At 35.5% G+C, this 14112-nt stretch overlaps 1 protein-coding gene across 1 annotated transcript in view; it reads left to right on the top strand.

The window, feature by feature from the left end:
- The first annotated feature begins 432 nt into the window (after positions 1-432).
- Positions 433-14112, top strand: part of LOC142983837 (NACHT and WD repeat domain-containing protein 2) — a 41873-nt gene continuing 28193 nt past the window's right edge. The window contains exons 1-2 of the mRNA XM_076130967.1: positions 433-442; positions 8610-8720. Of these exons, the coding sequence (XP_075987082.1) occupies positions 8618-8720 (103 nt within the window). The 5' untranslated portion in view covers positions 433-442; positions 8610-8617. The remainder of the gene's footprint in view (positions 443-8609; positions 8721-14112) is intronic.

Genomic DNA, 14112 nt, shown 5'->3' with positions numbered 1-14112 from the left:
GGCTTCTTCTATAACTATCGACATATACGGAAAACTAGTCAGCGCCCCTAGCGTAAATCGCAATCCTTTCTATTGCAAGTAGCTTTAAAAGTCTAACTTTGCTAGTTGATAATTCTCACGCTACTGAAAATAAAAGCCAAAACCCGACACATACAATTTGACTTCAAACTAACAAAAACATTGTTTATTCATAACCTTTCAGGAGCATCAATAAAAAACGTCGTATATTAAAATGGTAACAAAGTAAAGTGCAACGCTGTGGGGCATCAATTCGCAACATACCATGAAAGCGGAGTGGCTGAAACGACCGGAACTCGAGCCACGGTGGAGTCTAATCGTGGAAAAGCAGGTACCTATCGCCACTAAAATAGACGCGTTTCCGTTGTGACACTACGCAAGGTGTAAGCTTTAGCGGGATACTGTTTTATTTTAATTTTTTTTTATCATCTTACTATTCTTGTTATATCAAAATCAAATAATAGCTATAAAGGTAAAAGTTTTGAAAACAACAGGATACGTTAAGTAATAATCAATGACGTAATACAAGACGAGTATTATGATTATACATAAATAAATAAAGTTTAATCAATATTAACCCATCACTGGCCCTCTATTGGGCAAGGGTCTCGTCTCGTAATGAGGGAGGGATTATGTCTTGAGTCCACCACGCTGGCCAGTAGCTGGTTTGGGACTTCGCGTACCTTCAAGAACTGTTCTAAACATTATAGTTACATACTTGCACATACATATATTGGTGTAAATAGAGTGCAGGAAAAATCCGATATCAGTCTTATAAATCAGTTGTTTATTAGGCTTAGTTTAGACCTCGAGAGATACAGATATAGAATTAAAGTTATATTTCTTATCTTTTATAAAATAATGATCTATTAAAAAAGTTTATCTCACAGGTTTTTTATAACAAAAATGTCGTGGGCTTGAAACTTGTATCGTCTGAACCTAAAAACAAAAACAAGAAAGCATATTTTCCATGTATTTATGAACAGCACTCCCACAGCGTATTCCCGCTACCTTCTATCACTTGTACCAAGGTAACAGCTCCACCCAGCGGTCGCAAGGTGTGGCATGCATACACTGTTACTAATGGATTGCTTTTTGTGCTATTTATCATTGTTATACCGCTGATCGGCGTGACGTCATCCACAAGAAAGCAAACATCACACAGTGTGATGTAGTTTTTATTTCTAGTGCCATTTTTAAGGACTTTGCGGCTTTCAGAAGCCAGAACGATATCACATACAGGCCTGTAAACTTATTATCAGAAAGTTAATAAAATTAAACAAATTGTTATTTTTGACACAACATTTCCTTAATAATGGAAATGTACATAAACAAGAAACTCGTCTTGATGCCTTATTCCTTTAGATAGCCAAGTTTGGTGGTGGGAAAATAATGGACGAAACTCCTAGTAGGTAAATGATTGGTAGATGGAGAAGGTTTCTAATGTTGGATGATTAAAAAAAATCGTCTTCTGTCTTCGTTTTCCTGTACCTTAATCCCTTATATCCATAAGTGTTTCTATTAACTGATTTTCCCTCGGAATATTCTTTGAAAAATTCAGTAAAATAATCCTACAACTTATTAGGACAGCCCTAACTCTCATAAAAGTGCTTCTAAGGAAAATATAGCAGTAGTAACGTATTTCCCAAAGCACGTAGCGGCGAGATCTTTTAAAAGGCAACTGAGCACAGAATTTGCAACATCGATATACGCTTCAAAGCTTAACCGATAGAGCTGTTTTAGTACACGAAATTGAACTGGACAAGGCTTTAGCATGCATTTTGATAGGTAATTTTAGTTACTTGGTAGGAATGTAAAGGTAATTTTTTACTTCCAGAGAAACATATTTAGTTTATAAAATACAATGATGAGAAACGGCACATTATAAAATGATTCTATACTTCATTGCAAAAGGTAAGTTATAATAAAGAATACCCATTAGAAATATTCTTTCTACACACACAGCATAACATCACGCCTATTTATTATACCCGAAGGTAAAGGCAGACGTATCAAAAAATCAGCCTAGCCTTTTCTCTAACTACTTTGGAGTCAGCTTCCAGTCTCACTGGATGTAGCTGAATACCAGTATTTTACATAGAACGACTGCCTATCGGCATCCACAACCCAGTTGTACCTGGGTTATAACAGGATACAAGCCTCGGTTCCTTCTCACGAGCAACCAGCTTTCTCGAAACGGACAAAAAATACAATATACTGACTATTTCAAATACTTTGTAAGAAGATTACGAAATAAAGAATATTTTGAATTTGAATTCGGTAAGCCTGGTTGATAGACTTTAACAGAAATATTAGGTTATAACAATATTGACTTACCATCCCAACAGGCGCATTTCAATAAAGAATACCAAACAAAGAAACGTAAACAAATCTACGAATATATTCTTCTATAATTTAGTCACTAGATATTATATAGATAAGCGACATCCACAATGTCTAATCGTGCCGTGTCCGACACGCGAACACTTTGACTTTCAAACTCTGTGTTGTTGTTCGTATACACAACTCAGTTGATGACTGATTGACTTAACAAAGTATTAAGTTAAGCCGATTATTCTTTGTCTCGGCTGTCATTGTCAAAGATCTTTGACAGTCGTTAACAGTTGTCAGAAGCTTGAAAGTCTGACAACCTGTCCTACCGAAGGATATCGTGGTATAACCTAGGTTGTGGAGTTCCGATAGGCAGTCGCTCCATATAAAACACTTGTACTCAGCTGCATCAGGTGAGACAGGAAACCAATCAGTTTCAAAAGAGTTTTCACTTTCCAAAAAGCTTTTTATGACTTTATGACATGACTGTTGCCACCACGTTCCATGACAATTACAAAAAAAGGCTTAACTCAAATCAATTTTACCTAGAACACATCAAACACTAATCCGAAATTGATACGAATTTCGCACTTGAGCTACGACATACCGTGACGTCATGTCACTTTTTAAGCCGCAATCACATGCAACGGTTGCCTAGCAACCAGATAACAAGTCTTCATAACCATGAACTACAAACCAGTACTAATATCCATTCCAATCGGAAACCACGCGTTTGATATCGGAATTTGAAATTTAGAAAAAAGAAAATTTTAAAATACTAGTTTGTAAGAATAATCGAATAGAGTATCGAGTTTCGATAGTGATAATCGATTTGACCGAGACCTTACCGATGTATTGATTACAGTTTTCAAGAACTAGGCCAGGTGAGAATTTCTATTTTCATATCATAGGTTTGTTATATAACACTTGAATCATTTGAAAAGCTTTTGAAAGTTCTTCAGGAAATTGCACTTGTAACTGTAATTAGTTGTGTAACTGCGTAGTGGAAAAAGCGCGGCATTTAGTGAAAAGTGAGAAAAAAATAAAATTGTTCCCGCTCTTTTATTTTGGAATTTTGACAAGGCTTTTTAATCATTTGCAAAATGTGTATGGATTACTTAAATATTTTTGACTTTGAGTAACATAATAATGGATAATACATTTAATTTTTAAAGTACTTTCAAGCATAAGTACATTTTTTATCATAACGAAAGTTTATTTCCAATAGGATTTTAGTGTCGACGTTATGATTCTCATTTGCAGAATTAAATAAAAAATAGAACTGCATCTTGACGTGCTCAGAATAAAACATAATATACCCACAATTCTAGAAGATAATACATTTTTTTCTTTGAGCTGCTTCTCAGTAGATATTTTTCCTAGTACAAAAGCCTTTGATTTAAATCAAGTGGGCAGACAAATATAAAATCTATTCTATGCAATGCATAACTAACCGTAGGTGTACAACCTACGTTTTCAAGTCCCGAGAGAAATATATATTATTTAAAGTAAAATTTTAAATAAATTGCACGGTATAAAAATAATTCGATTATGTACGGGATGGAACACAAGCTTCCAGGATTTATGTATGCGGTAGAAAATGTATTAGAAAATTCTTATTACATATTTTTTCCAGTCCACAAGTTATCTTTTTACGTTTTTAATATTGTTATTATCTTAAAAATATTTTTATATTATTAGACAAGTAGCTTTAAAATGTATTTGTTTTCACAATTGTCTAATTGTTCACGAAAAACCGACGTGATTTAAAACCTTAATAATTATTGCAAAGATTGTATTTCAAAAGTTCTAACATGTATTTTTAGAAATTGTAAGTCTTATAAATGGAAAATCTCTGTTTTAAATTGCATTTTTTTAGCAAATAAATGTATACGCAATTAATATATATCGCTATATCGATATCGCCCCATGTTATATGGGCTACTAATATTAAAAAAGCTTAAAAGCAGTTTATCCGACTCGGAAATCAAACCTGTAACCGTGCACAGCAATCGCATACACTACGATTCAGACCATTATATTTGAACCCATAATATGTATGTATACTATGACATGATTTCAACCCTTTGCATGATATTAATACATTATTATAAATTCAGAATCATGCCATGAGTATAACGCTTAAATCAAAGTTATTCGTAAATCATCAATAGAATCCATTGTCTCGTATTTATTGTGCAATATTTAGGTTAATTGTGTTCTTAAGTAGGTACATTTGATGATACTTATTTGTTTTTATGCTTATTATAATGTACTCAAAATTTTACGTTAACTTAAATATGTTCTTTGGAAAATTTGTCGTTCCTAGGTTTCGTTTATTTTGTAGTTCGGCGCTGATATAGCCTAAATAGTTCGGTAATATAATATATAATCAGTCTGTTAGTCCGATCCTGCTGGTAGGAATTAGTTATCACTCAACAATAGCTTGTTTTTATTATTATTTAGTTTTTTTAATGTTTTGATCTGGACTGAATTTCCGAGGACTACGGATTGTAGGATATTCTAAGTTATTAGTAAAGCCTTTTGTATTCAGTTTTAAAAGTTATATAGTCGCCTCCAATTCTGCATAGTTAGATCTCAAACTAATGTACTGAAAGGAGTAACAAATGTCTTATTTACTCTGTAACTTTGTATGCTATTCTCAGGGTCTTCTGACTAGTCTAAATCAGTACGTTTAAAAAGATAATTTTACTATAATGACTAGCAAATATTTCTATACTTTGTTTGCATTTTGTAGTACAAAAGAAGGCAAGGCTATCGATTTCCACTTTCTAAGGAGGGTGGTGCAAATTGATAGAGTTGCGGTCCTATATACTTATTATTTATTTTGTATCGTGTTCTTTGACAATTATGAGGTCTAATATATTGTATTTATTGAAGACGATTAAAACTTATGATGTTGAACCTTCATTGCAAAGGGGTGAATGTAATCAGGTCACCTTTGTAAATAAAAATTTACTCCATGATATCATGTAATATAGTACGAAAGATGAAGTGATGTCTTTGATGTTAATTGAATATGCAAATCAGACAAAGACAGCTGGAGAAAAATGGAGGAGGCTTTTGCCCAGCAGGGGGACCATAATGGCTAAATAAAAAATGAAAATCTTGCAATTGGTTTATGAGACGTAGTGTCCAAGGGCTGAAGAGACTAAAATCTTATTTTTTGTTGTTTTTATTTACAAGTTAATGTATTGTTATACCATTGCTTGGTATATAGGTACCAATTGTAACTAAGCGAGACGTATACAGCTCTAAATTTACTTATATTCTTCATTATAAATACATTTATTATATAATTTTCTGCGTCTAGTTACAAAACTACTAACCGACTTTTAATTCTTTTTATTTTATTGTTTGATGACGAAAAACCAGTTGCCAGTATCAAAATGCAAAATATTTTATCTAGGTATAACTACTCCACGCGTAAAATCAGACCGATAGTATCACAGCGTATTCAAATTAGTAACAAAACGATGCCTAGCCTCGCTCTTGACTTTTTTATCTAAATCCGGATGTAATCCTGTCGCGAAACTAACGCGTAATCAAAGTTTCATCATTTTATCAATACGTTGCACAAGTAGAGTACGATATGAGAGTTAGAATAAGCACTTGCGAATAAAAAAGGATTTGTCGTATCTAGTAGAAAATTATACTTTATATTATCTTTGTTTTACTATGTACTGTTGCGTATTTTAACTTTTTTTTTAAATGTAAAAATGCATTTCCATACTATATTAATAATTATATTTTTGATACTTATATGTTTATCAAAAAAATCCAGCTCCTTGGGTGGATGGCCATAGTAAAAGTATTTTATAGAATGGTTAAAATTAACAACCATGCATTGTTAGGCTTCTGTCATATCCTTAACTCTATGTCGATTCTTAAATGGCGCAGACATAATTGTTCGTCTTAAATAAATAAATAAATTTAACCCATTAAAGTCCCACTGCTGGGCAAGGGTCTCCTCCCGTAATGAGGGCGGGGTTAGGCCTTGAGTCCACCACGCTGGCCAAGTGCGGGTTTTTCGTCTTGTAGTAACAAAATTGGTTATCAGCTCTGCCGTCAATCTTTTTCCTACAGAACATAATCCACTTTTATTACATCTTCAGCATAGTATTTACCATCAGCCACATATTCGAAAGCTCTTTATAAACACTTCATCATACAACACCAACTCAACATTCAACCACCGCAGTCTATTTTCCAATTGCACTACCTAAGGATATCCTTAATCCCTCCACTGACATTTTAACGAGTCCACTAAGACTTACATCAGCAGTACACATCCATTCCAACTTTGCCCATAAAATACTCGTGAACACATGTTCTTAGGCCATAAAAATCAAACGGAATACTACGCCACTTGTACAGGAAATACGAACCGCAGAATACTAATTTGTGTATCGTAAAACTTATGAGCATGTGCTGCCCTCTGTCGGTACTTCGTTTATGGATGCGAGCGTCTAAATCGGTTGCTTTATTGGTTTTCAATGGTTTTAAGAGGTTATATTGATATTACTGAAATACAAGACACGTGAAGATATTTTTTGATAATTTGACGCGTGATGAGTTCATTTGATAAGATAGATAAAACGATTACAGTTTTGGAATTTTATTAGGCAAAGTAGTATGTGAATCTGGAGTTTTGGCTTTTTGGAGACTCCAAAATTCTAATTCCTTTTTATCGGTTTAATTTTTTGAGTCTAAATATCATACATATAGTCAAAAACCTCCTATAAGAAGTTTTTTAACCAATCCCTTAAGCCAGTTCTAATCCAATGTAAATCAATATGGGCAGCATAGTTAATTACACATATTTTACCATATTATCTTTCAGTCTCCGAGCTTCATACGAGTAGGTCCAGCCTACCAACTGATAAATATAAATTTAAAAAAATTGGGCTACTTCCCATTTCTCTAATTAACGGTTTCTGTTACCATGCCCACAGAGGACGCTTGCATGAAACCTTACAAAAACCCATAACCTGATAACTATGGCAGGGGGTTATCACGAGGTCAGTAATGCGATTGGACATCAATAACTCCGCTATCAAAGCCATATAGTTGATAAGTTATCGGAAACTGAATTAAATTGAAGCTAAATCTTTGTTTTATCGATTTATGGTCATTGGGGTGGTGATGGGGTGTAGTTGTGAGGACCTGATGGCTGGTTGAAGAGGACAGCTGAAGTATAATTAGTTTTTAGTTGTAAATACTTGTGTTATTATTAATATGCATGATTTTCCGCGTTGGTCGAGTATGTAACTGTTACATGATGGTCGTGGGTTTGAATCCCAAGTCCCCAATAATGTCTTCTGAGTTTTTTCTTACATCATTTTCAGTGTTAAAGTATCGAAGTTGGGGCTGCAGACCTGATGCTGCCGTCGGTGTAGCACTCAGGTTTTCGTCAGTGATGTCGAAATACTGTCTTCCCGTGAAATTTTTATACATTAATCTTTTTTTACTGCGACCGTACTGAAAAGAATTGCAATACCTATATAAATAGCAACAAATTTTATATGTTGCTTTGCCGCCTTGCAAATAAACAGAAATATTTACACTCATAAAGAAACATAGTAGATACAATAATCAAAGTATTTCAATAGCTATGATAGTAACTTTTTTCTCTCCCTATTTGCATATAAATTATATTTTCTACCAAACCAAGGTTTATTAGTTTTCAGCCTCTCAATCATCCGTCGCACGTTTCATCTCAGAGCGAGAGGACACAAAGCAGCCTTACATAAACTTCACAACAAAATTAAAACTTTCAGGAGAAACTCTGAAAACTACGCTTTTAGGTCTTCACTTGAAAAAGCGTACTTAATATAGCTTTCTTATTATTTTATTTTTTAGTACTATGAATGTAAAAATAATGTAGTAAAAATAATAATGACTTAGGATATACCTACGCAGTATTTGTCAAAAAATCTGTGACGTCACTACCAATGCGTCAGACGGTCGTGGGTTCAACGGAACAATTATTTTTACAATCCACAATCGTGTTTCGGGCAATAACAAATTTAGTGCGAAAGGCTTCTTAACTTGTGCGGGAGTTGTCTTTTTTAAAAGATTCATGTTCGTCAGCGTGGACCCACCAAGTAAACCTCAAATACTGGTGTAATAGGCTATCCCATCTTATATAAAACTATTGCATTTATTTATATAAAAACATATTAGTACAAATTAGTAGTAAAACACTAATAATTTCAAATAATTCCAGCCACCATAACCCATCACCATGGATGACCGCACGGTAGACCTGATCTTCAGCGGCTCCCTGAAGTCGCTGCCGCCGGTCAGCTCCAAGATCGTTCGTATCTTCACCAGCTCCACCTTCACAGGTAAGTCGATGAAACAAACCCCTATATATGCAGCACCCATAAGATAAAAATCTACTGCAGTAACCTAAGGACTTGGAATGGAGAGATCAGTCGTCAGCCTGCCAGTCAGCCTGCGACCACGGCGAGTGCAACCTGCGCCGAAACGTTAGGCGTTTTAAGGTAAAATGCGTGTTCGCGTTAATTCCTGCATTCTATTATACATTAAACATGCAACGCGAGAGTTTAAAAGTTATAGGAGAGATCAGTCGCCTCGATTTAATGCCATTATTTTTTCAGAAGAAAAGCGTACATGCCTGAGGGATTTATGTTTGTCTTGCCAATATGATTGTTTTATTATTATTATTTACTTAATTGTCTTCTTACTCGTGATGAGCTTTTCAACTGAGCTTTTGAACAGTATATCAATAAAGTACTACATTTAAAAAATCCAATGAAACCTTATATACGCTATTCTTTTACTTTTATATTTTATAGGATACCTTGATATAAAGAGAATTTTGATGATTAACATTTTTCTTTTAAAAGTTAAAATTACTTTTACTTCCACACAAAACATACGAAGAAGAAATATATACAAATAATGTCCATCAACCCACTTCGGGACATTCGTACCTACATCTCAAGAACGAGCTTGTTAAAACTTTATCCAACATGGAAAGTAACAAATTGCAATCGTGCAACTGTCGTCCAACTGACTCGCAACTATTGTGTCAACTGTATAGTTGCGTAATATAAATAACGTACACTAGTTTAAATGTGACTTGAGACCTTGAAATATACAAGAAAAGATATGTGACCTTTTTTATTTCTGTAGACTAAGATAAAGATAAAACATTTATTTCTGTATCTATCTGTTTCTGAATGCCTCTTTTTTAGGGGTTCCCTACCTTTTCTTAGTCCGGGAAAACTTTTATATTATTCTTGTCTGCAGGGACCACTTTGTAAGTCTATATTAAAAATCTTCTTCTTCTTCTTCGTGTCAATGGTTTTTTTTTTTGTCGTACTTAATTACCTCCAGTTTCTAATTAGTAATAGATAAATACGGATATATGTATATATATATATTAAAATAACTATATATGTTTTGCCCAAAAATTGGCTACGGCCACGGCATCACGGCTAGCATCCGATAGCTCTTTTCTCGTGCAGGTGTGAGGGCACTTGGGGCAGGAAAGCAGGTGGGCCATTGTCTGCAATGGAGCCCCACAGTCACAGCCCGATAGGGATGGATCAATGAAGCCCCACTTTGCCATATTTTCTCTGCACCGGCCAACCTGGGATCTCAGGCGATTTAAGGATCTCCAGGTTGGCCAGGGCAGTTGATGTCCCGGTGGCAGGGTCTCTGCAGGTTTAGGAAAATCTGCGGGTACTGGTCGTTTGTTAGCCCACATGCTCTCTCTAACCACTTGTGGGTTGGCGTTTGTAGACCCAGTTCTTAAGAAGCACTTTCGGCTTTTAAGTCGTGCGCGACACATTTCGTAGTTGTGCAGTGGGTGGCGAGTATCTGTCTCTTGTTTATGTTTCTCCACTGCACAAGCTACTTCCCGACGTACTTCGGGCGGAGCTATACCTGCTAGGGGATAAAGTAAGTGGAGCGGGGTAGGTTTAAGGCAGCCCGTTATGATGCGACATGTCTCATTAAGTGCTATGTCGACTTCCTTAGCATGGGCGGAACGGTGCCACACTGGGCACGCATATTCGCCAGCCGAGAATGAGAGTGCGAGGCCTGTGGTTCGGAGTACATGTGGCGCTGCCCCCCAGGACGAAGATGTGAGACGTCGCAGCAGGTTGTTTCGAGCTCCGACTTTCTGCTTTGTGTTAAAGCAGTGAGCCTTAAAAGTCAAAGCACGGTCCAGGTAGATGCCCAGGTAGCGCGGATGATTGCAGTGTTCTATGGTTACACCCCGCCACGATACGTTTAGAGTCCTTTTTGCCTCACGGTTACGCAGATGGAAGACGCATGCTTGTGTCTTGGATGGATTTGGCTTTAGAGCGTTTGCATCGTAGTAGTCGCCTAGTCTATCCAGAGCTACTGTAAGCAGTGATTCAGACTCTGCAAAGCTCGACGTCTGGGCAGCTAGTGCAAGGTCGTCTGCGTAGAGAAAGCGTTTGGTGCCTGGTGTGCTAGGTTGGTCGTTTGTATAGATGTTGAAGAGTGCAGGCGCCAGTACACTACCTTGTGGAAGCCCATTTTTTTGAAATCGCCACCTGCTTTTGTCATTATTTATGTGTACTTGAAAACGCCGATTACTCAGAACTTCCCGCAGTATGTTGACAAAACCTAGATCACCGGTCATAGCATGAACTTTCCCCAGAAGCTTTCTTACGTTGACAGTGTCGTATGCGGCGGTCAAGTCGACAAAGACGACACCAGTTATGCTTCTATTTTCGAAACCATCCTCGATGTGCTGTACTAGATTGAGAGTCTGGCTTGTGCATGATTTGCCTGGGCGGAAACCGGCTTGCTCGGGTATCAGTCTTGGTTCTAGGACGGGTGTGAGGCGATTAAGTAGCAGTCTTTCAAAGAGCTTGTACGTGTGACAATCATCGTCAAAAATTAAATTTTAAAATCATTCGCGGACCATATTTTGACTTCTGCGGACCACTGGTTGGGAACCACTGCTCTATTTGACAGTCCCGAGAGTAGAAAATGTGTGTCATATTCTCTTTTAACTATGTATAACAATTCCTAGAAATTTGTTTAATACGTTTCTTGAGGGCATAGTTATACAAAGTTCCCAACAAGAACTTGGCCGGCGTGGTAGGCTCAAGGCCTAAACCTTACCTCGTTCGGAAGGAGACCCTTGCCCAGCTGTGGGACAGTAATGGGTTAAGAAAAAGTTGAATAACGATCTATATACGTACATTACGCTTCTACAGTGAAAGCACTGACAAATCAAATGATGAAATTTAGCACGGAAATAGTGAAACATCCGAGGTCAAACACAAAATACGTTTTTTTTACACATTACTACAAACATGGATCAGCTACTTGCCTCCATATGCAATGTAACATGTAAATATAATCCGGTCTCTATTAATATTTATTCCCGGTAAAGGTTTACGTGCTGAAGTTATTACTGCGTTGCCTGAAGCCGCCTATTTCAGTCACGTTTAGTACTGAAACGCACTAGGATGTAACTAAAATCGCGAGGCAAAGCTTTATTGGTATTTGGTAATATGCGCTGTTTTGACGTGTGGTCTCTTTGACTAATGGTACAATTTTAAAGTTAAAGCAATGATTTGTATTGCTATAAAAGATGTCATAATACCTATTTGCTTTACAGTGCAAGAGGTACCTTAAACATTAATAAGCGAATTGGTAAATAATTATAGTGTCACCGTGATTTGTCATTATAATGACAAATTTTAGTGGCGAAAGTAACTTTTTCCCAAGACTGTTTTAAAATGTGTGTCCAAAATGTTTTGATATGCCGATGATTATCAGTCGTTTTTCATAATCTACCATACTTAAAGAATAAGCCTGCTGAATTGTACGGGCTCAATAAAATCAAACAATTTCGTTTAAATCTACAGTTTTTATCAAGTTACTATTAAAAGAACTATACGTGAGCGCAGGATAATATAAAACGGCAACGACCCAGCGCCTCCTACTACAATTTTCACCGGATTTCCCTGCACATAAGGATGTTCTATTCATAGACTTCCTTGCACCACCCTTCGATTATTTAAGATCTAAAAATAAACTGATTACTGAAGCTTCGCGTGAAATTAATTACGTAAACGCCCTACACTTGCCTTTGATAAAAATAGACTGTATCTATTGCTTGATCGTGACCAGGTGCAATTTTACACACAGAACTTTGACTTAGCTTGACTAGGAGTTAAGATCGGCTTCGGTATATATAAATAGAAAATCGATACACAGTTTAGGTGCTGTTAAGGTTCAAGTTTCGGAAATCCTCACTATTACGTATTAGTGTCATACATTATACTACGATTGTGTGGTTGTTGTTTAACCTTCTTGCTGTAAAGTAGCTGAACTGATACCTAATAAATTTGGATGATGTAAAATTGAGATTTAATTATAATTCAACATTAAATGTTCGGTAATAAATCAATATTATATACACTAAAATCCCGGGTGTAAGTTAAAATGAATAGACAGATAAAAGAACTAGGTATTAATCATGAGTGTTATGGCCTCTATTCATGATATAAAATATGTATGTATATAAAATATATAAGATTCAGTAAGCTTAGCTCAGAGCGCTTAGGTGTTTATTCTTATGAGGTATATGGGTGTAATTCTAGTAAATGCTGCAAATATGAACGATATAATTAGCAAATTACCTCTGTTATGAGTGCATTACCGTCTTATTACGCAGCGTTGGTCTGAGTACCGTAATAAAAAATATGCCTTGGAGAGCCTTATATTTGAAATGATAAGAATGTATGAAACACTAAAGCAATCGATTAAATTTATTATCATGATGAAAATTGGGATTATTTAAAATAGAAAACGGGATTTAACGCGAATACCTGACGTTTTGGCGCAGGTTGCACTGAAAGTTGTGATAATGATGAAAGAATTTCAAAAGGAGGCACATTGCAACAGTTAACTTTAAGAATCAAAATAATATGTGCTATTAATAATATCTTTATAATAGTATTTATTCTTTATGACGTCATCACTCTCTTTACATTTTTTTATTTTACCTTGCGCTCAAACTCTTAATTATTTTCATTTAATTTATAAAGAAAATCTTTAAAAAACAAACAGCCCTCTCCATAACTAACTTATAGATACCTTATCTTAAATACAGGGTGGTTTCACCCCAGCTCGTGATCAAATGCAATTTTAAAACACATCCAAGGGGTGGCAGGGAGGGGTTGAAATGAACAACTTTTAATTAACGCCGTTTTATCTGATACTACCTAGTGATCGATTCACGAAAATTTAATTTTCATTGACCTAGTTCTAGGTAAGTTTTGTGGAACAAAGTTTCTTTTAAAAAAGCAAAATGGTGTCTGGAGTAATAATTATGTTGTTGCTGTTTTATAAACAATCACATGGTATTTCAATAATTTAGTAATTGAAATAAAACTGGTATCTAATCACACAAAAGAAAAATCTTGTTTGTCCTCCGAAACGGTATTTTTTCAAACTGTAGTATTCATATACATAACAATACTCTTATTAAGCTTGTCCAGCGAATTTTCTAAACTTTTGATAAACACAAAAAAACATTAGATATTATTTAAAGATCCTTATTCTGTTCACTACATAGTCCAGAAAATGTATCTACATAATAATATATATTGCACAGTGTCAAACAGAAGGATAGTTTGTAAAACCTTTAAATAAGTAGTAAATAAAATGTGATGTGAATGATGATGTGAATAAAGACCATGGATTCAATTCAGGGGG

The sequence above is a fragment of the Anticarsia gemmatalis genome, chromosome 25 (assembly GCF_050436995.1).
Source record: "Anticarsia gemmatalis isolate Benzon Research Colony breed Stoneville strain chromosome 25, ilAntGemm2 primary, whole genome shotgun sequence".
Taxonomy (NCBI): Eukaryota; Metazoa; Arthropoda; class Insecta; order Lepidoptera; family Erebidae; genus Anticarsia; species Anticarsia gemmatalis.
This window is presented reverse-complemented; position numbering and strand designations above follow the sequence as displayed.